This window comes from Physeter macrocephalus, chromosome 8 (genome assembly GCF_002837175.3).
Source record: "Physeter macrocephalus isolate SW-GA chromosome 8, ASM283717v5, whole genome shotgun sequence".
Lineage (NCBI taxonomy): Eukaryota > Metazoa > Chordata > Mammalia > Artiodactyla > Physeteridae > Physeter > Physeter macrocephalus.
In genome coordinates, this window is record NC_041221.1 from 124316816 (window position 1) to 124342932 (window position 26117).

Consider the following 26117-nt stretch of genomic DNA (forward strand, 5'->3'; position numbering starts at 1 on the left):
TGGCATTGGAGGGTTTCATCACCCAGTGACCCTGAGACATCTAAATTCCTCTAGGCAGTTAAGAGATACCACATTCCAGGTTTGCTGTCCCTGTGTCGTATCAGGACACTGAGGCGGAGCGATGCTATAAGTGATGGTATGCAGCTTCTTTCACTTCTCTCCTTTCACCAGGCCCTATTTACATGGCTCAGATTCTCTGTCATTTATTCTAGCAGCACAAAGGTTAGGATAAGTGGCAGTGATTAGAAAGGAAGTGAAGACAACAAGCCTCACTGCCTGACCTAATGTGTGCTCCTGGAGAAAACCAATTCTGTGGTTCTCGAATTTTAGCGAGCTCCAGAATCACCCGGCTGGCTGGATAAACACAACTGCTGGCCCCGCTCCCAGAGTGTCTGACTCATTAGGTCTGGGGTGGGACCTGAGGATTCACATTGCTAACAGCCTTCCAAGGGGTGATGTCAGTCCGGGATCATGCTTTAAGAACCACTAGTTCTTTTTTTCCTTTTTATGTCACACAATGTCTTCACTGTCTCTTCTTCTATGAGGTTTTTAGCGTCATAGGGTATAATGTACAAAGTACTCCATAGCTCAGCACTGTTGGGATAAGAAGACTGATCTCTGCCCTCTTGTCTTCAGTGGAATAAAGGAGGCAAGACAGGAAAGCATGTATTATGGTGATCAGTAATAATAATATATAATTTTAAATCACGGAAATGAGCTGAGGAAGAAAGATGGGTCAGAAATCAGTCAACTCTTATTTAATACTAATTAGAGAACATAATTAGAGAACAGGCTGAACAAGTCTTTTGGAAGTTTCTAGAAGGGGGTGTAGACCTTGAGCCGTGATTTGAAAGGAAAAATTGACGAGGAGAGAGGTTGTCTCAAGCATATTCTGCCAAGATTGTATATATAGAAAGTTTTTCAGCTCTTCAGAGAAAAGAAAAAGGAAAAGTTATTGTGCATAATTCTAAAATTAGGACCTGCTTCAATCAGAAGACCTTCTGAAGTAAAAGTAGCACAGCACAGTGGGAAGAACATGGGGTCTGGAGCCAGACCTCCCTGTGTTTGTATCGTGGCCCTGCCATCCTGCCATTTGCTGGCTGTGTGACTTGGGCTCAGTTTCCATCCGTAGGGTGAGAATATCTATCCCTGTGTTTCTGGGTTATTGAAAAGATTCAATGAGAGGATGCAGGAAAAGAATCTGGCACAGAGTAGGTGCTAAATAAATATGTGGAAATGATGTCATTGCATGCTGGCACCCATGCTCTGCCTCTGTTTCTTGAAAGTTGAGCTTTTGTTAAAACTTCTATAAGAAAAAGGGAAGATTAAAAAGCACATGTGATGCTTGGAAACAGCCGTCGAGCAGCCCGCATTGAAGTTTTCATGATGGCAGAGAGCCCTGAAACACTCTTGCAGGGCAGCTGCTGGCCCAGGAAAGCCAACAGGGCGTGTGCATGTCCTCAGCCCAAAGGCCCCAGTAGTCTGGGTCTTGAAAATTGTGCAGCAGTAAGAAGACTTATTGCTTTTTTTAACAATGCACATATGAAGTGCAGGTTTTTTTAAGATCAGAATTCTACCACACATCTTTGCTGAAGAAGATAACTATTACATAAGAGAGAAACAGATAGGGAGGACAGGGCTAGTAGCAGACTTGGAGACATTCTGTACTATAAGTAAAACCATGTAGGTAATTTTAACAAAGTACTCATTTCAGTCCATGGAATTTGAGTCCAGGATTCTAGTAGTTGAGTGAAAAAAATGAAAGGAAATGTCCCCGGACTTCCAGGGGGTTGATGGAATGCATTGTTAGAAGACACCAGCTTGCCTCCAGGGATACCAGCGATGGTTAAACCGCCCCAGGCTTGGAACTGCTCTTCCCCCTGCTCTTGAAGTACAAGTTCCTCACAAGAGCTCCATCTTGGGACTTCAAAGAAGCCGTTGTGAGAAGCTGCGATGTGCATTATTATCTTTATTCTCTCTCTACTTTTTTTTTTTTAACATCTTTATTGGAGTATAATTGCTTTACCATGGTGTGTTAGTTTCTGCTTTACAACAAAGTGAATCAGTTATATATTTACATATGTTCCCATATCTCTTCCCTCTTGCGTCTCCCTCCCTCCCACCCTCCCTATCCCACCCCTCTAGGTGGTCACAAAGCACCCAGCTGATCTTCCTGTGCCATGCGGCTGCTTCCCACTAGCTATCCACCCTACGTTTGGTAGTGTATATATATCCATGCCACTCTCTCACTTCGTCACAGCTTACCTTTCCCCCTCCCCACATCCTCAAGTCCATGCTCTAGTAGGTCTGTGTTTTATTCCCGTCCTACTCCTAGGCTCTTCATGACAATTTCTTTTTCTTAGATTCCATATATATGTGTTAGCATACGGTATTTGTTTTTCTCCTTCTGACTTACTTCACTCTGTATGACAGACTCCAGGTCCATCCACCTCACTACAAACAACTCAGTTTCATTTCTTTTTATGGCTGAGTAATACTGGCTCAGCGTCCTTCAGGTTCAAACACAGACATGTTGGAGGCGGAGCTGGGTTTCTCCTCAGCGGGCTCGTGACTCTGCTGTCCTTCCTTCTCGCACAGGATGTCCCCTGGGCTTCTATGGAAAGGACTGTGCGTTGATATGCCGGTGTCAAAACGGAGCTGACTGCGACCACATGTCCGGACAGTGTACTTGCCGCACCGGGTTCATGGGGAAGCACTGCGAGCAGAGTGAGTGTGAGAGCGAGAGGCATCTCTAGGCGCTGTTATTTCCCCCAGAACTCCTGACGACGTGGAGGCAGAACCCGCAGCGTTGAGGCGGTTCCGCCTGATGGCTGGTCCCTTAACAGCGCCGTTGACTTCCTTCCCCTCCCAGAGACCCCGCTACCTTGGGATTCTTGCTGGCTGTCCTTGTCCTCAAAATTCTTCTTCTGAGGACCTGATCAGCGCGCTGGGTGGAGGGGGGTGTGGCTACAAGGATGAAGACAGAATTCAAGTTTTCCATCTGTTCATCCTGGCGCTTTCTTCCTCCCCTTCTTATTTTTGGAACGTGGCTGCGCAGAGCTTTAAAAGAGCCAGTCAGGCTTTCCTCACGGCACAGGCAGTGCCAGGGTCTCGCAGTGGAGGGGTGTGCGTTCGGTAGGGCCAGGTTGGGTGCACGGGGGCAGAGAGGCTGGGGGCCCAGTGCCAGCCCCGCCGTGCGGGAGGGGTGAGTCCGTGCAAACACGGCCACGCTTTCGGCAACCTTCTCTTGATAGTGCTTTTATTACCGTTTCCACTAACTACTCCTCATCTGAGTATTAACAACCTTCCAGACAATATATTGCCTTCAATTTTTTTTGTTGTAAAAAATCCTGCTCGGGGAGCATATACTTTCTTGGAATTCCCCATCCTTATGGTTCCATTTCTACCCCAGCAGCTATGCATCTGCTCACAGGGCTGTAAGAACACTAGCCTTAGACTGAGTATTTCAAAGTAGTTTATTGTTCCTTTCCTCTGTGACTTTCATTCATTGTTCAAGATGAATAAATCAGGTCTTAGGGCCGTATGAGGCTCACTCTTTCACCATAAATGACAGGAAAGGTGCAGGACGTTTACTGCTTACAGAGGGTGTGCTCTTGAGAAGGATGCAACAAAGATTACACGGCTGTAGGAGCAAAGTGGCCTGGAAAGGTTGATCAGACGAGTAGGACTTTGGCAACAAAGCACTACTCTCCCTCCACGACCCCTCCCCAGAACCTCACAGCATCACTGGACAGCCAGGTTTGCCTGGCTGTCTATGTGCCAAACTCTAGAATATATCTGCATATCCTCCCATCTAGTAAATAACAAGAGTGACATCCAGGAATCAGCCTGGACAGAGATGGCCCCATTTTAGTTTTGCACTGCTAGTTCATTTAATCATGAAACAGATACTGAGTCCCACAGTTGCCTGCACACTGCTTTGTGTATATAAATATTATGTGTATGTGTATAAATGTCTAAACATATATATACATACATATATGCCTAGAAACCAGAATAGGCTCTAAACTGATTTTCACTTGAATGCCAGAATGGTTATGGGCTTATTAAATAAAAACATCTTAAGTGCTTCCATGATTACTCTGAACATCAAATTAAAATGTTCCTATTTTTGGAGACTTTTCCTAATGCTCATGTGTAAATAGAAACCCTGTGTCTGACAGAGAGCTCTGATAGTAATAGCACATTGCCCCCTGCTGCTCACTTTACAAAAAACATCAGTATTTTGTCATGATAATTTTTACATTTAACATGCCTAGTATATTCTTTGAAATTCATGCCCAACTCTTATACAACGACATCATAAAAATCTCACTATTTTAGTCTCTCAGTCTTCAACCTGCAAATCCAAATTTTGGGCCTTTCTGTGGTAAATGAAATTCTAACCTAGAAAATTAACAAAGCTTGCCCTCTCCCTCTTCCCCTGCTCCCAGCTAATCCAAGTCAGAATGTGCCTTCAGGAGGATCCTAAAGCCTACAGTAAAATAGACATGTTCTCAGAGAAGCATCTCTAGTTTATACTTTTCAGTGTAGTCCCCTTCTATCCCATAGTTTTGCCTGGTGGAGTCACCTCAGATTGCCCTTAGTGATGATCTTCATCGGTTCCACTGGGGTTCCACAGACTCTCTACAAAACTCCATCAGGGAGGTGGGTACATACAATAGAATCTGAAAGTGCCCAGAGCTGTGATGAGGGCCTCAGTCTCCGGCCCTGTGCTGCCTGGGCTGTGAGTCCCAGCATGACTCAGGGAACACCAGCCAGCTCTAGGACACCCAAGGTGGTACAAGTCTCCCTGAACAGGGATCCCCTGGAAGGGCTGGCCTCCAGGCACACCAGATCATACAGTAAGACCCTTGCCCCAGGTTCCCAAGGCCGGAGAGCTACATTGGACTCTCCTCTTCTTCTCAGAGTGCCCTGCAGGAACATATGGCTATGGCTGTCGCCAGATATGTGACTGTCTGAACAACTCCACCTGTGACCACATCACCGGGACCTGTTACTGCAGCCCAGGATGGAAGGGGGCACGATGTGATCAAGGTAAGGATGCTAGTAAAGGATACTTACTCAGATGAGGACACTAAAGCAGAAAGAAGTTGAGTGATTTGCCCAAGGTTACATATAATTAGAATATGTTAGTGTTTTGATACCAGGTTTGTCTGATTCCAAAGCTCATGAGTTTTCCACTGTGCCTACAATTTTTTCAGCTTTATTGAAATATAATTAACCTGTAAAAAGCAATACACATATATATATAATTATACTGTATATATGTATACACACACATATATATATATAACACATATGTACAACACAAAGTATACAACTGGATAAAATCTGATGTATGCATACAACCATGAAACTATCACCACAATAAAAATAATGAAAACATCCATCACCCCCCAAAGTTCCCTCCCTGCCACCACTAGGTCCCAGGCAATCACTGATCTACCTTCTGTCACTATAGATTAGTTTGCATTTCCTAGAATTTCATATACGTGGAACCATACTGTACTCTTTTTTGTCTGATTTTGTTTATTCGGCATAATTATTTTTGAACCATGTTGCTGTGTGTATCAATACTTCAGTTCTTTTTATTGCTGAGTAGTATTCTATTGCGTGGATATACTGTAATTTGTTGACCCATTCATTCACCTGTGATGGATTGTTTCCAGTTTTTGGCTACTGCAGATAAGTGAACAGTAATGTGTCAAGTCTTTGGGGACATAGGCTTTCATTTCTCTTCGGTAAGTTCATAGGAATAGAAAGATTGGGTCATATGGTATGTGCATGTTTAGCCTTTCAAGAAACTTGTGCCTGTGGTTTTTCACTAGGGTGTATATCACAGTCACCCAGGACTACCTGCAATATACATAGTCAGTCCTACTTGGGCAATTCTGATTCTGGGGTGGATGGCTCCCTTGAGAAAGATGGTTCTGAAGCGTGGCCTTCAGAGAGCTCCTAGCGCATGTGGTGCTTTCTCTATGTCATAAACACATGGGCTGTAAAGGCTTCAGAAAATTCATATAGTGATGTAAGTGAAGTCATCTTAAACAGTAAACTATGTGGGTATTCCTATTTAACTTTCTTTCGTAAAATAACTTTGACATGCTCATGATTTGTATTTGACCATCATAACAATACAGTGTTACATTCCACAATAACATTGTTGTTACAAATACATTGTAATCACACTACACTGGCCTTGGTGCCTGCCTTTGGGGGCAGGCTGTCTTATAAGAAGGTCTAGCATTTAGAATCATAAAGTCTTAGGGACATTTGAGCTGGAAGTACCTTCATGGAGGCCATGAAGGATGTATTCACTATTTCCTCTTTTACAGATGATGAAACTGCAGCCTAAGAGCTTAAGGGAAAGTTCAGAATGTATGGATCAATTTTTTTAGATGCCAGCTTTCTTGATTGTCAGCCCCACTTGTGCCTTCACTTGATGGAACTCAAGGAAGAACTATGTAAAATGAAATTTTGAATTTTAATCAGTAAGGTTTTAGGGTGATGTTACCAGGTATTATTGGGACAGACCTTTCTGTCATAGAAAATACCTCATAGAACATATCTTCTGTGGTAAAAGGCTCATTGAAATTAGGACAAGACAGATCCTGATCCTGGGCTAGATTTCTTATGGACTTATTCTTGACTGGAAGGAAAATTACTTTCCTCTTAGACATGCTAAGGATAGACATAAAATAAAGTTAGGCACCTGAGTTAGCCATTCATAAGCTTAATGCTGTATAATAAATAAAGAACAATAAAAATTAGATAAATTATTACCCCCAAGAAACTGCTGATCTAAGCGTTTAATTGGAAATCTGTGAGAAGCTCTCAAACCATGCTGTTGAGTCTTTGGGTTCAGGAAATCCTGTCTCTTTTTTGAGGCTTAGAGAAGCCCTCTTCTGGGCACAGACAAGCCAACAACATCTGAACATGAGGAATGTTTGTTTTTCCTTCCTTCTCTGTTTCCAAAAGTTTCCAAATTGACATTTCATGAACTGAAAATATCCAGGCATTAGCACAGTGGGAGATTTTTGTAAATAGAGACCAAATATTTATCCGGCACATTGTCATCCTTACTCACATCTCTTTTTCTCCTTTTCCAGCTGGTGTTATAATAGTTGGAAATCTGAACAGCTTAAGCAGAACCAGTACAGCTCTGCCCACTGATTCCTACCAGATCGGGGCCATCGCAGGCATCATCATTCTTGCCCTAGTTGTTCTGTTCCTCCTGGCGCTGTTCATTATTTATAGACACAAGCAGAAGGGGAAGGAATCGAGCATGCCAGCAGTCACCTACACCCCCGCTATGAGGGTCATGAATGCAGACTATGCCATTTCAGGTGAGACTGGACTCACTAGAGGCATTTTACTCCTTGAAAAATGAGGCTTCATCCTGGTTCTTTGAAACAGCATTTTTGGCTGTGCTGCCTGTTGTTATTGTCAATCAGCCTTGAGAAAATTTTATGTTTGGAGAAGATGCATTGTTAGAAATGCGTTTTATGTGACAACAGTGGTAAAATCATCACTGTTGTCTTCTATGAGGGATTTAAAATTGGATTCATTATATGGTTGCTTTGAATGTTGGGAATTTCAACCTGGAAGGAGCTTTGGTGGGCACCCAGTCCCAAGCTGTTGTCATATGTGGGGGACAGGGTGGGGAGAGGAGGAGGTGGCCATAATTTTATTGAGGTCATGGAGCTGATCAGGGATGAGGACCCTGTCTTCTGTCTCTGGCCTTGCGTTCTTCCTAGGTGCCTTCCAGCCTGTCCTGGGGCCCACGGGACTGCACAGCAACCAAGTTATATAAGAAACAGTTTGGGGGGATTAGCAAGGAGCAAGGCTGTTCTTTAAGAAAACTCTTTTGAATCTTCCTTTCTGTTACAAGACCCCATAAAAAGTAAATTTTTAAGTGACACGCTCAATCCTGAGAAGAAGTAACCACCTAAGTGAAGAATTTGGAAACTTAAGGTATTTATTAATTTGGGGGCAATCACTGAAGGATTTCAGGTGGGTTACATGTTTATAAATAAAGTGATTCTGGGGGAATCCATAAAGTAGCTGATTTACTTAGTAGTGCATTTCTAGTGCAGAATATTGTGTCAAGAATTCGAGTGTTTAAAAAACAGAGGAAAGTTACAGCAGAAGTAGCTTCAAAGTGATGTCTTCCCAGCTTATACAAGCTCCAAAGCAAAGAGCAGTTGTGGGTGGATACTTTCACATTTTTCCAGGAGGCAGGTAGGAAGGCAGATGCCTGCTGCTTCTAGAGGCTTTGCTGCCTATGCAGGGCAGGTGGGGATTCTGTCCCGCCTGTGATATGGAAGCAGTCCAAACATTTGTTCTTGTTATTTGGCTTCCCTGTTTCCCACGGGCATGTAGGGAGCCTGCCATCTTAACCATTTCCTTCTCTTCTGGCAGAAACCCTTCCTCACAGCAGTGGTGGAAATGCTAACAGCCATTACTTCACCAATCCCAGCTACCATACACTCACCCAGTGTGCCACATCCCCGCACGTCAACAACAGGGACAGGATGACCATGGCAAAGGTGAGAGGATATGGTCTAAGCCAGTGAGGGTAGGGCAGGGGAGAGAGGAACGAACAAGCGTGTATGAGGGCTTCTGTTTGCCGGCTGCCGTTCTACGTACATACGTCTATTATCTCATTTATTCCTCTACACAGTCCCACGGGTGTGTATTAGGATCTCAGGTTTACTGACAAAAACCCCTAAGTAATGGGGAATTTAAGTCACTCACTTCCAAACATCGCTTGTGAGTGAGGCTGCCGCGAGGTGAGTCAGTCTCGCTGTCTCTACAACTGGTACTGTTTTCGTTGCACTTCTTTGGAAAAATGTTTCTCACGTTGCATGAGGTTCTAAAGTAATGTCTCAGACCAAACCTGTAGCGGACTCAGGCCTGGGTAAAATTGCCAAGTTTGACTTTTGTGACCACCTGTCTTCTAGTGCCCTTTCCTGGCCACCTGTACCTGAGTAATGACAACAACAATGATATGCATTTATTTCACTTGAACCACATGAAATTGAATTTTGGTGGGTCAAAAATTATCAAATAGAAACAACCTAATACTATGTGCCAAGCAATTCTAATCATTTTACAAATATAAATTTATAAAATGATTAGAATGATTTAATCTTCACACCAATCCTATGAATCAAGAGTCATTATCCCATTTTACAGATGCCCATAGAGGTTGGAGGCCCCAGAGTGGCTCCTCTGGTACCACCCAGTTCACCCCCAGATCTCTTCCACAGTGCTCTGAAATCCCAAACATTTCTCCCTTCCAAACTGCACCTGAATTATATTTCTAGTCTCCGTTGTCTAATTCCAGCTCTCTATTAGAAGAAAACCAAGCTAATTAAATTAATTCAGTTGCAATTAAATTAATGCAGCTGGATTTTAATTATAGTGCCTCATAGTTAAATAGCACTTCACATTCTCCAGAGACTTTGATATTTATCATACCATTTGTTCTTATTCCCATTCAGGGAGGGAGCAAAGTAGATCATCTTATCCTCATGCTTATGGCTAAGAAAACTGCTAAGAGTGACTCGTACAAGATCATACAGTGTTTGATGGGAAAGCTCAGACCAAGAATTTGGTTTTTTCAGTTCAAAGTTCCATATGTATGTAAACCCAAGTAAGGTCTAACTGGCACAGAGCGACAGCAGGAAATGGAGAAGTTGCGGCAGTGGAGGGAAGGGTTGGGGCCGAGGGACACATACTCCTGCTGCCTCTAAGTCCTGCCAGGTCGGATGCGGTCACCTTGGCCTCTTGGTGCATCCTCATGTAAGGACCGGTCCTTGATACATGCCATGAACTTGCTTTCCCCAGATGGGTAACACTTCACTGTGCCATATTGTATTTTCTCTTTAAATCTTTTGTTGTTTATATTTTTAACAGTCAAAAAACAATCAGCTGTTTGTGAACCTGAAAAATGTGAATCCTGGGAAGAGGGGCCCTGTGGTGGACTACACAGGCACGCTGCCTGCGGACTGGAAACACGGCGGCTACCTCAACGAGCTTGGCAAGTCCCCCCCTTCCCTACCTTCACAAGCATCTCTGTCTTTTAGTCACCGCAAACAGTCACAGATTCATGACAGTGCCAAAGCGATCTATTGAAAACATGCATGGAAAAACAAAGTCATAGGATTATACCTAATCCCTGTATGGGGCTTCTACTGTCCTAAGGGCTTTATTTATTCAACATTTATTGAGTTCTTACTGTGAGCCAGGAATTGATAAAAAGAGACAAGGATCTCTGCCTGCTCGTAGCTTACCTCCCACCTCTCCATGTATTAACTCACCTAATTCTCACAAGTACTGTTATAGGTACCATTATTATCATCATCATCTCCCTGTTACAGTTGCGAAACTCAGTCATAAAGAGGTTAAGTAACTTGTGTAAGTTCTCAAAGCCTATTAAATGGTGGAGCTGGGATTTGAACCTAGTCAGCTTGGTTCCAGGGTGTGTGCTTCTCTTTGCTCTCTGTTAATCTGAGGCACCCTCACTAGAGGCCCTTCCTCTTTTAGGTGAGGAACTAGAGATATCAATTAGATATCTAATAGTAAGTCAGTGGTTCTGAAAATAGTAAGTCAGTGGTTCTCAGACGTCTGGGAATCAGGACCCTTTCATACACTCTTAAAAGTCATCGAGGAGCCCAAAGAACCCCTACTGACATGGGTTATATCTGCTGATATTTACCATATTATAAATAAAATCTGAGAACATCTTAGAGAGCTGTTTATTAATTTATAATAACATCTCATTTCATGATAACATAAAATGCATTTTTATGAAAAATAACTACATTTGCCAAAATGAAACAAAAAAAATTAGTGAGAGGAGTGACACTGTTTAACACTGTTATACATCTCTTTACCATCTGGCTTAATAGAGGACAGCTAGATTTTCATATCTGCTTCTGTGTTTGATCAGTAGTGATATTACACTTGGTGTGGCTCCTGGAAAACTCCAACATACACCTGAGAGAGAATGAGAGTGGAAAGGACAAATAGTGTTATATTATGGTGAGAACACAACATTTAATCTCGGGGCCCTCCTGCAAAGGGGCTGGGGATTCCTGGACCACACTTAAAGAACTGCTGTGATACCCCATTGAGCATGTGGTGCAGCCCCTTATTTTCAGGGAGGAGCGGAATGATACAGTAACTAACATGTGTGCAGTGTCTTTGGGGCAGCAAACCCTTTCATATGTATTTATTTGGTGGTAAGGTTGCCAGAAAGTCCTATTAAATTGGAATTTCAGATAAGAAACAAATAATTTTTGTATAAATATATCCCAAATATTGCACGAGGCAAACTTATATGAACAATTATTTGTTGTTTCTCTAAAATTCAAATTTAACTGGACCTCCTGTGTGTTTTTTTGTTTTTTTTGTTGTTGTTTTTTTTTTTGCGGTACGCAGGCCTCTCACTGCTATGGCCTCTCCCGCTGCGGAGCACAGGCTCCGGACACACAGGCTCAGCGGCCATGGCTCACGGGCCCAGCCGCTCCACGGCATGTGGGATCTTCCCGGACCGGTGCACAAACCCGTGTCCCCTGCATCGGCAGGCGGACTCCCAACCACTGCGCCACCAGGGAAGCCCTGTCCTGTGTTTTTATTTACTAAATCTGTCACCCCCTACTGTGTGGGCCCTTGCACAAATCTTGTTTTATAGAGGAATAAGCAAAGAGGTTAACTCTCTTGTCCAAGATTTCATAGAAGGAAGGGGGTACAGTTGGGTCTCACAATTGGTCTTCTGCCTCCCCTCACTTCGATCCTTCTGTGAATACCGTATATGTCAATTCACCTGAGCCACATGGAGGAACCAACCCCTGTGGGCTCTGGAATCCCCTCTTACTACGGAAATGGAAATGTTTAAGTAGCAAATGAGTACAAATTCTTAATTTTATCTGCATTCTTCAACTGATAACCAACATTATCACTAGGATGTGTATTTCTACATACTTAGAGTAAAATTACTTATATACCAGATTCACATTATACTTGCTGGTGAAATCACTTAACTTTAGGAAGGTTAATAATCTAGCTCAAAGAAGTACATGAATTGATAATAGTAAAATACCACCCAGCACTAAAGAGGGAAAAGTTCTCTCATTCCATCTCCACTTAATGGAGTTTGTCCTGATTCCAGAGCACAACACACAGTCACTGTAATTGTCACATATAAATTTCTCCGCTTTCTGTCTCAATGGGACCCAAGGGACTGATTATTAGTAACATAAAATCTTCATTGGAAATTCTGGATCTCCTTGGTTTGTTCCCATCCAAAAGTAATTCTGCATTTAATATCCCTGTAAAGTTGTTGCATAGAAAAAGTCTTTTCTTAAAAGAACAGAATAAGGCACATTATGGATAATGAAGTGTGTAGTAGTTTTAAATGATGGGAAGGTTGTGATGCTGTCTGAAAGAGCCCTGAACTTGACACAAAAGCTGTGAGATCAATTCCTGGTTCTGTGGTATGACACTGTGCCAGTCATCCTCTCAAGACTGATTTGTTTGTTTGTAAAACAGAGATAAGGATCACATTGTGGCTCATTGTATGAAGTAGATTAACTGGAGCATTTGAAAGTGCCTGTTCAGGGATTGGGACAGACAGGAGTTTATGAGGAAGCCCACCTGCTTCCTTGTTAAAACTGCACCCTGATCTTCCAGGGCAGAGAAGAGGGAATCTGCCATGAGTGGCTGGTCTCATAGCCCCGCTCTTGTTCCCTGATTTACTATCCACCCACCCCATGTTGCTCCTCTCTTTAACCCCCTGGGGAAGGCTAGCCATTGCACAGCTAAGATCAAGACAGACATTTAACAAGACTTTGCCACAGTTTGGAGATGGCCAAGGGAATTAGGCAAAGAATAACATAGAGTTCTTTGATTAGGCTGCTGTCGCCACAGGCTGCCTGTCTTCACCAGGTCCCTTTAAAAAGTCCAGAATCTCTAAGACCACCCTCACTTCTGATACCAACTACAAGTTCAAGGGTCCTCAAGACCACCGACAAGATCAATAATTTGCTAGAAAGACAGAACTCACTAAGAGCTGTTATATTCATGGTTACAGTTTATCACAGCAAAAAGGTACAGATTAAAATCAGCGAGGGAAGAGACACGGGGCAGAGTCCAGGAAAGTTCAAGTGTGAAACTTCCAGTTGTCCTTTCCCAGTGGGATCACAGAAACTGCTAACTTTTCCTAGCAACAATGTGTGACAAACTATTACATATATAGAATAGATAAACAACAAGGTCCTACTGTATAACACAGGGAACTATATTCAGTATCTTGTAATAAACCGTAATTAAAAAGAATATGAAAAAGAATATATATATATATATATGTAACTGAATCACTTTGCTGTAGCTCAGGAACTGACACATTTTAAATCAACTGTACTTCAATAAAATAAATTTTTAAAAAAAGTGTTACAGTAACTGAAACACCATTCATTTATATGGCGCTTCAGAGTTTGCAATGCCTTTCTCTATGGTCTATTTCACGTCATGTTCACAACAACCCTGTAAGACTTAGAATGTAGGTTGTGTTTTCCCCATTTTAGAGGTAAGAAAATTGAGGCTCAGCGAGTTGAACATCTTGTGTACAGTCATGTAGCTAACAAGTGATGAGATCCCAGTCCTTTGTCTCAGGTCTAGCCTGACTGTGTCCTTTCCACTGAGCAACCGTGAGTCAAGTCTACTGATTCATATGTGCCTCAGTTTCTACCCCATATTGACTAGCCTTTCCCAAAGTCACTGAAACGAGCAGGAGAATGCTCAGAATGCCATATAACATTTTTTTAACTCTTAAGTACTGAAACATCTGGCGCGAGTGATCTGGTGTCGAGGTTTGGAAAGCAGCATCCTTGGCTATTTACTGCAGTGGGGAGACAGTGGGTACCCAAACCATCTTCTCCAAGGACCTGAGAATATTAGATGAGTTTTCTCTTTCTTTCAGTCCTCACTGGATATTTTTTTCTTCCTTTGTTACAGGTGCTTTTGGACTTGACAGAAGTTATATGGGAAAATCCTTGAAAGGTATAGTGTAAATTTGAGGAAGAAATACATTTATCAGAACACAATTAAAAAATTTTTTTACCTCAGAGACAGAAATAATTTGTTAAACCAGCGAAGGCGGCACTGTAGGGAAAATGTGGCATTGTTAGGGGGTTTAATTACTCCAGCAAAGACATGAGCACGTTTGACTGTCAGCGAGAGAGTGAACATAGGTGGATCTTGTTAGAGCAGAAGTCTTGGAGAACCAAGGCTTTGATTTGCTGGGAAAACACTCATAGTTCCTTTCAAAGAAATATAGCTTGTGGGGAGAGAGAAATATGAAAAAGGAACTAGCAGGGAAAAGAGGAAGAGATCAGCTTGGTTACATGTTCACTGAAGCTTGCTTTTTGGAAGGAATTTGTGTAGTAACTTCAGGTGCCCAGACCTGAGGTTTTACAAAGAAGTCTCACAGCATAGTTGCCTTCCTTACCATGAAAATAATATCTTCTTATGCTCCTGGGGTCAGCAACAGATGGAGTCTTGACTGAAGCCTTTGAGGATTCAGAGACTATTAGTAAAATAGAGTGGAATTAATTTTATTTGAGTGTGATAATAAAAATGAAATCAAATCCATGATGTTTACATTGGTCCTCACCTTAGAGAGGAGCCAAAATTACTTGTGGATGGGTAATTTTATAGCAGATTCTCTCCAAAATATGTAAAAAATGGATGCCATTATTTTCATTGTTAAAAACTATAGATAACTACGAAGAAAAATAAGTAATGTGCCCAAGTCAGTTATCGCCAAGAAAATAAATGATGTTGCCCATGAAATAGCATTTGCTTCCCGCCCCCCCCATCTCTCTTCACAGACCTGGGAAAACATTCTGAATATAATTCAAGTAACTGCTCCCTAAGCAGTTCTGAGAACCCATATGCCACTATTAAAGACCCACCCATCCTTATTCCCAAACACTCAGAGTGTGGTTATGTGGAGATGAAGTCACCGGCGCGGAGAGATTCCCCATATGCAGAGATCAATAACTCAACTTCAGCCAACAAGAATGTCTATGAAGTTGGTAAGTTTTCCTAACCAAAGAAAGAACCTAGTGAGTGGGAATATTCTTTTCAAACAATTTTAAAGTCCTTGAGAATACAATTGTTGCAGTTCATATACACTGTATTGAAAATAATGGTCTGTATTTTAAATGTTAACCTGTGTTTACGGTGATCATATTAGTTGGTGTCAAATGAACTTTTCAGGGAAAATACCATTTAGAAAATTCAAAGTAAGTTTTTTATTTTATTTTATTTTTTTACCTCCCACCCGGTCATCCATCTTTTGTTTTGTAACCATAGTGAATATTTTAGCATGCATGTGGAATAGCATATGTATCATATTAGCTAATATGTCAAGTTAGCCAAAACAAATGGTTCACGTGGATTAAACAGATGGTTCCATTTCCTGGTTGCATTCATTATATTAATCTAATGCTTTTAGCAGGATTGGAACATTTTACTTTTAAATTTGTCTATTAGATTAGTAATACTCTCTGATGTGAATCTGATACAAATTGATAAGAATTCAGTTAGTATTAGAGTTATTTTGATTGCCCCTTGCAAATACCATTTGAGGAAAGTTAAAACATACCAGCGCTATCCTGGGCAGAGCTATCCTGGGCTAGATAGTAGAGCTTTATATTTTCATTTTTCTTTCTCCATATCTTTCTCAATGTTTATGATTTAAGCCTGAAAAAAATTCTCTACTACAGTTGACCCTTGAGCAACATGGGTTGGAACTGCACGGGTCCACTTATACACGGATTTTTTTCAACAGTAAATGCTACAGTTCTATGTGATCTGCAGTTGGTTCAATCCAAGGATGTGAGACCATGGATATAGGAGGGCCAATTGTGAAGTTACGTGTGGATTTTCAGCTGCAGCGGGTTGGGGGAGGCTGTGGAGCACCCCAACCTTGCATTGTTCAAGGGTCAACTGTACTTGTAAATGAAGTGACTTATTTAATTCTAGTCATTTGTCATTCATTTTAGGCCATAGACATGTCATGGAAAGATACGTAATTCTTTTTAAGTATGAAGACAGCTTTTTAAAATGGAAGCCATAATGAACTACATTTATTTTTTAAAAGTCAGTAACAGTTCCCTTTTGAACTGTCCCCTAAGCCCACCACTGTGAGATGGGAACTCAACTGAGAGCCTGAGTCCTGAGTTCTAAAGCTGTGCACTTGTTATGTGTTTCCATGAATCAAGTGACTCCCAGAGGACCTCGTTGTTTTACCTGTAGAGGAAGGGGTTTGGACTAGATTATCTGCAGGTTTTTGCAGACAGTGATTCATGTCCAGGGTTTCTGTATATTCCCTTGATGTCTTCATCTCAACCATACAGTCACCCTTTGTTCTGAGCATCGTTTGTGAACCTCAGTGGGTCTACCAACCACAGAGTAGCCACCTCTGTGTGATTATAAAAGGATCATTTGTTTTATTTTATTTTATTTTTTTTAACATCTTTATTGGAGTATAACTGTTTTACAATAGTGTGTTAGTTTCTCCTTTACAACAAAGTGAATCAGTTATACATATACATATGTTCCCATATCTCTTCCCTCTTGCGTCTCCCTCCCTCCCACCCTCCCTATCCCACCCCTCTCATGGTCACAAAGCACAGAGGTGATCTCCCTGTGCTATGCGGCAGCTTCCCACTAGCTATCTAATTTACATTTGGTAGTGCATATATGTCCCTGCCACTCTCTCACTTCGTCACAGCTTACCCTTCCCCCTCCCCACGTCCTCAAGTCCATGCTCTAGTAGGTCTGTGTTTTATTCCCATCCTACCACTAATCTCTTCATGACATTTTTTTTCTTAGATTACATATATATGTGTTAGCATACGGTATTTGTTTTTCTCCTTCTGACTTACTTCACTCTGTATGACAGACTCCAGGTCTATCCACCTCATTACAAATAACTCAGTTTCATTTCTTTTTATGGCTGAGTAATATTCCATTGTATATATGTGCCACATCTTCTTTATCCATTCATCTGTTGATGGACACTTAGGTTGCTTCCATGCCGTGACTGTCTTTAAATAAAAACCATTATTTCTCCTACTGGTTCCTTGGCTGCTGCTTCTGTTGTACAGATCTTCCTCAACTTACCATGGGGTTACGTCCCAGTAAACCCATGGTAAGTTGAAAATATCATAAATTGAAAATGCATTTAATACACCTGACGTGTCAAACATCACTGCTTAGCTTCACCTACATTCAGTGCACTCAGAACACCTAGGTTAGCCTATAGTTGGGCAAAATCATCTAATGCAAGGACTATTTTTTAATAAAGTTGATGGCCAATCTGACCGGTGTGAGATGATATCTCATTGTCATTTTGATTTGCATTTCTCTAATGATTGGATCATTTGTTTTAAAGAATAATATTTTCCTATATATTTTTTAAAATTAATTAATTTATTTATTTATTGGCTGCGTTGGGTCTTCGTTGCTGCGTACAGGCTTTCTCTAGTTGTGGCGAGCAGGGGCTACTCTTCGTTGCAGTGCGCAGGCTTCTCATTGCAGTGGCTTCTTTTGTTGCGGAGCACGGGCTCTAGGCGCGCGGGCTTCAGTAATTGTGGCATGCAGGCTCAGTAGTTGTGGCTCGTGGGCTCTAGAGCACAGGCTCAGTAGTTGTGGCGCATGTGGGATCTTCCCGGACCAGGGCTCGAACCCGTGTCCCCTGCATTGGCAGGCGGATTCTTAACCACTGCGCCACCAGGGAAGTCCCTTCTTATATTTTTATAAAAGCTCCTCTGGTGTGTTTGATATTTGCAAGGAATGCCATATTCTATTTTTTTTTTTAATTTCCATTGCTGATCAGTTAATGTGTCCCTGGTTGTCACAGAACCTACAGTGAGTGTTGTCCAAGGAATATTCAGCAATAATGGGCATCTCACCCAGGATCCATATGACCTCCCAAAGAACAGTCACATCCCTTGCCATTATGACCTGCTGCCAGTCCGAGACAGTTCATCCTCCCCCAAGCAAGAGGATGGCGGCGGCGGCAGCAGCAGCAGCAGCAGCAGCAGTGAATGACACCAAAGGACCACTGGGTAGCCGCTGGAACCCTTTCCAGAACTACAGTTCGGTTCTTCTCCATCCTCAAGTTTGCCACCCTATGTGAATGTTAATCTGCTCAGTAGGCAATTGTTGGACATGAACCAGAAAGCTCAAAACTGAGGGTGACTGACTAGGTCCTTTTTGTACAGGTGGCTCAGAAGGAGATAGCAATGTGATTTCCCATTCTTGTTAGTTTTAGAACTGCACCCATGAAGCATGACTTATTGTAAAATCTTGGCTAAATGCATGACCGTGCAGGACTCTTTCAGCGACATGGGTTGCAGTGGACGTTGGTATTGTTCTTGAAAAATTAAAATTTAAATGTTTTCTTTCTCATTTGCATTATAGAGCTGTACCTAGGATTGTGCGGTTTACCATAAAATTTACTTCATAGAAGTGTGAATCACTCAACGTGTAGAAGAAAAAGGGCCATCTTATTGAGTCCTTACTGTTTAACTTCTTTCACCTGGACTCGGAATTGTAAGGATAATATGAGCCCAGCAGGAACCATTCTGCCAAGTGGCATTACTGGATAGACTCTGAATAAATTCTAGAGTTGGATAGAAAATTTAAATATGAGAACTTTAGACTTCTTTTAGAATGAGGAAATGTACCATTAGAATTACTTTAGAAGTGCTAGAATAACTGCAGGAATCAATACGCAAATGTGCCAGGCAGAAGTGCTTCTCCTCTCTATTTGATCCTTGGCCCACTTTAGATACATGACATTATTCTGATTACTGTCCCCATCATACACATTCACCACTTGAGATCCGTAACATATCAATAATTATTTCATAAATATAGAAATGAAATAATTTTATTTTTGACAGATTGGATTGAATGAGTGTATAATGATTGGAAAAAGTTGTAAATTTTAGGTGTAAGATGATGCTTAAGTTTTGTAAACCATTAGTAATACAGGCTGTAATATAGAATTAGCAGAAAGTTTTGATTAATTTTTCCCTAGAAGTGACCGAAATATTTTTGTGCATATTTGAGAAAAGGGCACTTTCCTTTTATTAATTGTTGATTTAGAGAAACTATGCTTAAGCTGGTCTTTTGCATTGCTAATATGACATGTACCCCATTTTTCATCAGTTTGTATTTCCATTTTTAAGTTGTATATTCTATGTTTTGTAGTGTTTGGATTGTTAATGAAAAAATATTATATGTTTATTGTTTCTTGTGTTATGGCTACTTTTGTTTTTGCTTGAGAAAAATGCACTGTTCTTGTTTCTTTTGGAGGGAGGAGATGAAAATATATAAATCAAATCCATTAAAATTGGTCATTACTAAAATAGTACAGTAACCACAAGTGGATGGCTTATAATGGAAATAGAGAAGCTTTTTAATATTCTGAAATGGGGTTCCTTTAGATCCTGAGTCTTAGTTAAACCAAAGGGAAGGGGAGCAGGGAGACACTGTTACTGAGAAAGTACCACAGACTGGTCTTACTAAAGACCTTCATTAGGGTGATCATATGATTAATCATCCAAACTGGAACACTTCTGAGAGTAAATGAGGGCATTATGAACAAGTATCCTGCAATGGGCTTAAATTTGGACTGTTACAGGCAAACCAGAAGAGATGTTCATCCTGTGCATACTTATGCAATAACATTTTTCACTCCAAGATAGTTATCTCAAGAGGATGCTGATACATGATCCAAGAAAACCAGTTTCTCTTTGACCTCCCTGAGCAAGCTGAAGGGCTGAAAGGCTGAATGAGGAAGCAACTTCATAAGAGAAAACAGTGGTCATCAATCTTTTAAAGACATGAAGCGCTACTTGGTGTCCTACCTCAGTGAGTCAAGTCACAAATATGTACTGCACCCCTGTTATGCACCCCATTAGTATACACAAGGCATTGCACCCGCCAGCTACTGAGTTGGGATATCCAGTGCTTTCCCTTCGCCCACCTGCACCTGTGATGTTCGTTTGGTCAGGTGGATGAGAGAACAAACACACTTAGAACATTCACTCCTTTGATGGCTGTTTCTTTCAGGGAACTCCAAAGTTAATTCAAGGAAATGGGGAATCTCCCGGAACACACCTTAGAAACAGTTGATTTATTCCAACAGTTACCTGCTGGTTGGCCCTTTGTTCTAGGGGATAGACATCTAATTGAGACACTTATGGGTCAGTAGCCACAAAGAGTCCTTTTTGGTTAGAAAAAAAGAAGACATCTTTCCCTTTCTTTTTTAAGATTCATCTCTTCAGAGCTCCATGGTAAGTTGAGTTTCCCCATTACTCCCTGGAGATAAGTTAAAAAAAAAAAAGAAAAAACAGTTTCTTTTCTCATTCCACTATAAAAAAAAAAAAATGAAAGCTTCATGTCCAAAGGCAACAGCAATGTAAGTAGAAAACCTGGGCAGCAGATGTGGATCCAAAAGGGGCACTGCCATCCCTCCCTGTGCAATCTTTCTGACAGATCTCTTGCTCAGTATGGCTGCTGTCCTGAGACAACATTTGTACCTAAGGCAATTCTTACTTATTAGGGTTCACTCAGGATTTTTCAAACATCAGAACACACATAGCATGTTGGATTTCGTAAAACTACATGTTATATTTGGAGCGGTCTAGTTGAGAGATCAAAATTTTCTAGATACTTTTATATAGACTTGGGTAAAGAGAGAAATACTTTTGTCAGAATGAGAATTAAAGACAAAAAGACCTGACAGTTTTTTCCCCCTGAAATTACAACCTTTTGGACTTCTCCAGATATATCGAATTTAATTTAATGGTGATGTTATTCGTCGTACATAGTGAATCTATTCTCATGAACTTTGAACCCATATTCATTTGGAATCCTAAAAATAATCTCTTCCCTATACCCTATAGTGGTCAAAGCAGTGAATGAGCTTGGCGACATGCAGCAAAAGCCATTCATGTAGGGAGGTCAGCCAAACTATTATACTTTCCCTAGAGGTTGATATATCAGAAAATTTATAAACTATTTGTGTTTCTATATAAATACATCAAAACTGGCCCAAATGATAGTTTGTGTGCTTGCTTTAATAGAGAGAATGTTATTTGTAGTTAATTATTTGATAAGGAATATTTCATAACTATTTACGTTTGATATAGATTCCTCTCCCATGCTATAGTAGTAATGTTAACAGGGAGCTTAATGTGTTTACCATTATCTGTATGGAAAATTATTCACCAATTTCAGGAAAACCAACATAGAATTTTATAATAGGACAGTTGTAACCTGTCCCGTCCAAATCCATTAGCACAATAACTATGTGCTTTGAGAAATGCAAACAACTTTATGAAAATGTGATCATGTTGACCCCAAAGAGCCACAATAGTAGTTATCAATTATTGGGATTTTTAAACAATAAATATTGCAAGAGTTACACAAGAGTATTGCAATACCAGTTAGAATTCATGTCAACGTTAGAAGTCCACTTACCACTTAAAATGAGATGAAATCATAAAAAAAGTGAGTTTTAAGGTTATGTTTTTAAAATAATGGATTTTCTATCTTTGAGTAACATGTCTCAATTATTCACATTAAGTATTTAAGAGGTATGTTGGTCTTAAAAACTTTATGTCATGGAAGTGTACCTAGATGTGTAAGTGTGAATCACATGGTGTGGATGGGTGCTTGTCTAGTAACTAAAGGTGTATGGCCAGCTGCCCTTTTAGGGTCCTCTTAATACTGGTGTCCTTACACTGGGTCTGTTTATTCTAGTTCAGTATTTAGTCCAGGCTTCCTTTTGATATGAACAAATCGCAATATATATTTTTAAAAGGAAAAAAATTAAAACACATTAGGATTTTCATGATTGTAGCAAACAAAAAATGCTTTCAATATTAAAATATCTCTTTTCCAAAGATGATTAAACTTTCAACAGTATTAGCCTACATTGTCATTTATATGACCAAATGAGTTTATAGATTAATGCAATAAACTTTCTAATAAAAAACTTTAAAGTGGTGTTTATTTCTACATTTGATTCTATTGTTAATTAAAGAGAAGAAAAAACTTTTACTACTGGAAGAATTAATATTTTTTCATGTGTGACCCCATAGTACTTTATATATACGTTTAAAAAACAATTATATTTTATTATATGTAATTGCTTGTGTACATGTTTTTTCTCCTGATCACTTGTTCTTTAAGGACAGAGGCAATATTTTATTCATATTCAGATCCCTGGAACCCAGGTTAGTGCCTGATAGTTGGGTCTCTGTAAAAAACTTCAGGTTATCTTATGTGGATTTGCTTTTTAAATCTCAGTAGCCTGTTAGTGCTTCACTTTATAATTAAAAATTTTTTTGAAACTCTCACTTTATAACACTGTGTTCTAGGGATCAGATATGAATAAAACATTGCTGCTTCTCTCAATAACTGTTTATTTTACTGAGGACCTGGGTGCCAAGCACAGTTGGGGATGCAGAGAAATAGAGGACATGATCTCAAGTAGCTCATTATTTCGTTAAGGGAATAAAGCATCTTATTAGCTGCATGACCTTGGTAAGTTACTTGACTTCTCAGGACCTTGGTTTCTATATTGTAATATGTTGGAAATAATAGTACTTATTTCAAGGGCTTTTGTGAGAATTTAATAAATTTATACATACAAAACACTACTATGTATCAGTGCCTGATACATAGTAGATAGCTGGTAAATATTAGTTATCATAACTATTATGAAAAATTAGCTAATATGAACCAGTTTGCAATAACCAGATAAGTGATGAGGCTGGTAAATCAGAAGTGAGCATTTAATGAATATTATAAAAGCTACATGTTTGTGGGACCATATCCTGATCTATTTTTATACTGCAAAAAAATTCCATACATATTTTATTTCTAGAGGTGTAACTTAGGAAAACAATAATAACATAATTTCATTTTCCAGTAATATGCTATCTTCCTAGAATTTGAGACTGATTTTTTTTTAACATCTTTATTGGAGTATAATTGCTCTACAGTGTTGTGTCAGCCTCTGCTGTAAAACAAAGTGAATCAGCCATATGCATACATACATCCCCATATCCCTTCCCTCTTGAGTCCCCCTCGCACACTCCTTATCCCACCCCTCTAGGTGGTCTCAAAGCACCGAGCTGATCTCCCTGTGCCATGCAGCTGCTTCCCACTAGCTATCTATGTTAATCAACATTGTGAAAATGACTATACCACCCAAAGCAATCTACAGATTCAGTGCAATCCCTATCAAACTACCAATGGCATTTTTCACAGAACTAGAACAAACAATTTCACAATTTGTATGGAAACACAAAAGAACCTGAATAGCTAAAGCAATCCTGAGAAAGAAAAACGGAGCTGGAGGAATCAGGCTCCCGGACTTCAGACTATACTACAAAGCTACAGTAATCAAGAGAATGATTTTTAAACTTTGGATGTGGGTTTGTGGGAAAATGGTGACCTGCCCTCATATTCCCATCCTGGAGAATACAGCCATCCAAAAAAGTCAAGGGCTGACCTTGGCAACCTGAACAGGTTCCACACACAGTGAGACATCAAATCCTTGAAAGAAGGTGCAGGTTGAAGGCAAAATGTAAATGGGAGTGGCTGGGAGTTGATGGGGCTGCACTATGGGGAAGGGAGTGTGGGGAGAGCCAGCTGACCTGGGGGATACACAGAAAGTAAGGGAAGAATGTCTCTGCAGTTTGCATTATGCAGCAGTGAGAGAGACTGACTGTTTCCGCATGATGGCATCTCAGGAGGAATAGTTTCCATGTTGAGCTAAGGTCAGCCAATCCCATCTTGGACTTGTGAACTGGAAGGTCTTCTGTCACTTATATCAACAGGGATTACTAGCTGCCAATGAAGGAAAAATCCCTACTCTGACTGTCAATACACAAGAAAGAACCAGAGAGATCCACAGAAGTGTTGAAAACCAGCACACTATCAACATGAATAGGCAGAGAAAGATCACAAGCCACTTCGTGGGAACACGCAGCCCAGGCAGAAGGAAAAGAGGCTGACCTGGAAAACTATTATAAGCCTCTATTATGGAGATGGAGCTAATGTGGAAAATAGAAGAATACTTAGATTAAAAATGGTTTAAACTCTTAAAGGGATATAATTATAGGACCAGAGTGAGTTTCCTGGAACTGAAATGAGTGATTTACCAATTTGAAAATTTAATAGAAGAATGTAAGAACAAAAAGTATGGTAACAGCTGAGGCTGAATTCATGTTTTGGAAGATGAAATGCGATCAAGAGAAAATTTCAAAAATGGTAAATATGGGTGAGGGAACCAGGAAAGACTTGTTCAAGAGATCCAATATTGAACCAGCTGCTGATCCAGAAGGAAAAAAAAAACTTGGAGAAGTAGTAACCAAAGAAATAATAGAAGAAAAATTCCATAATCTATGCCCTTGCACACTGTGAATCTTTCAGACTTTTAGATCTTTCTTTCGAATATGAAAGTGTCTACTGGGCTAATGAAAGAGAATTAATGAAAAAAATATGGAGACACAAATCCTAGTGAAATTTCTGAACTCTAAGGCTAGAAAAAAAATTAAAATGGTACAAGTAGAATTAACAGAGTGTTTACAAAGGAAAGATAATTCTATTGAATAGAGAGAGTGTAGGGTGGGAGCAGACATGGGAAGGAGGCCAAGGTGGGAAAGGGCAAAAGACTGCCTGAGAAGTTCTCCTGCTGCAACAGCAGCTACCCTCTTCCTAGGACAACATGGCTACTTGACAGCAGATTGTTAAATAGCCCCCATTCCATTCTGTTTGAAATCTCTGACCCAGTTAGCATAGACCAGGAAGAGACAGTGACAATAGGAAGAGGAAAGGGAGCCTATGTGACAGACTGGCACAGGATAAGCTGGAGCTTATACCAAAAGCACCAGCTAATCATCCTTTACTGAATTCCTATTAAGGAATCAGCAAAAGTATACATGGCCATTGGCTTATGGTGGGTTGTACTTCCTCCTATATTGATGTCCTGGACTTCTTTACTGATGATAAAGCAATAGAAAAACCCATATATGCCAACAAGTGGCCGATCTGCCATGGTATATTGATGATTGGCATATGATTGAGAAGTTTATGAGACAAGTGATCTTTCAATACCTAAGGGCAGAACTTGCAGTCCATTAATTTCTTATAACCTCCACTAAATACTCCACAAAACAGAGAAAATACTGCTGAAATAATGCTCGAGCCTTTCCATTTTCTAGGCTTCTACCTAACCATACAGGCTAGTTTTCCTTTAGCTGCATCTTGTACATTAGGACAATTAGGAGAACAGATAGGAACACTGTCCTCTCTGAAGGTCCAGCCATGATTAGGGACTTGAGACATTGCTTCCCAAGTGTTTAGAATAGAATTTTAGACGCTACACTGAAATTAAGGTAAAGAATTCAGTGATTGTGGACAATATCCAAAGTTCATTTACATAGAAGTCATTTTATATCCCATGCAGGTTTGGAGGCTCATACTAGCATCCATGCTTGAGTTCTACCAAGTATGCCACACCACAGAGGATTACGAAGAAAGCAGAGCTAGTACGTGTCATCATGTTCCAATATTTGGAGTCATGTCTTAAGACTGATTTTATAGTTAATGAGAAAGAGACTTTCTTATAACCTATTTCATACAGATGGCTGGAAAACCTGGCTTGACAATAATATAGTATTTTGTATTACATAATAATATAGTCAGTATATCCACATGCAACTGTAGAGGAAAGCCACAAAGATTAAGTATTTTGCTTCAGATTAAATATCTACATCTTGTGTATAACCAAAAAAAAGAGGCTTTTTGTTCTTTCTGTGCCCCTGATGTTTTGTATGTTAACAAATTGTTCAAAATTGGATGGAACTTAATAATTCAAGATAATGCTTAAGTTGTATACATCTAAATATGCAATAATTTTTAATTTTGCATACTTTCTTGAGGAGAAAATACGAAAGGAACAGCGGTTGTTTTTAAAGAAAGAAGTA

At 40.3% G+C, this 26117-nt stretch overlaps 1 protein-coding gene across 9 annotated transcripts in view; it reads left to right on the plus strand.

Annotated features, from left to right (window-relative positions):
* Positions 1–19360, plus strand: part of MEGF10 (multiple EGF like domains 10) — a 163801-nt gene extending 144441 nt beyond the window's left edge. For 6 of the 9 annotated variants that reach the window (XM_028493187.2, XM_055086732.1, XM_028493183.2 and 3 more), the window contains 8 exons: positions 2599–2727; positions 4930–5058; positions 7134–7370; positions 8446–8573; positions 9946–10069; positions 14047–14091; positions 14922–15128; positions 17963–19360. In XM_028493187.2, the coding sequence (XP_028348988.1) occupies positions 2599–2727; positions 4930–5058; positions 7134–7370; positions 8446–8573; positions 9946–10069; positions 14047–14091; positions 14922–15128; positions 17963–18153 (1190 nt within the window). In that variant the 3' untranslated portion in view covers positions 18154–19360. The remainder of the gene's footprint in view (positions 1–2598; positions 2728–4929; positions 5059–7133; positions 7371–8445; positions 8574–9945; positions 10070–14046; positions 14092–14921; positions 15129–17962) is intronic. The other 3 variants (XM_028493188.2, XM_028493189.2, XM_055086733.1) reach the window with 2 other exon arrangements.
* The last annotated feature ends 6757 nt before the right edge of the window (positions 19361–26117 follow it).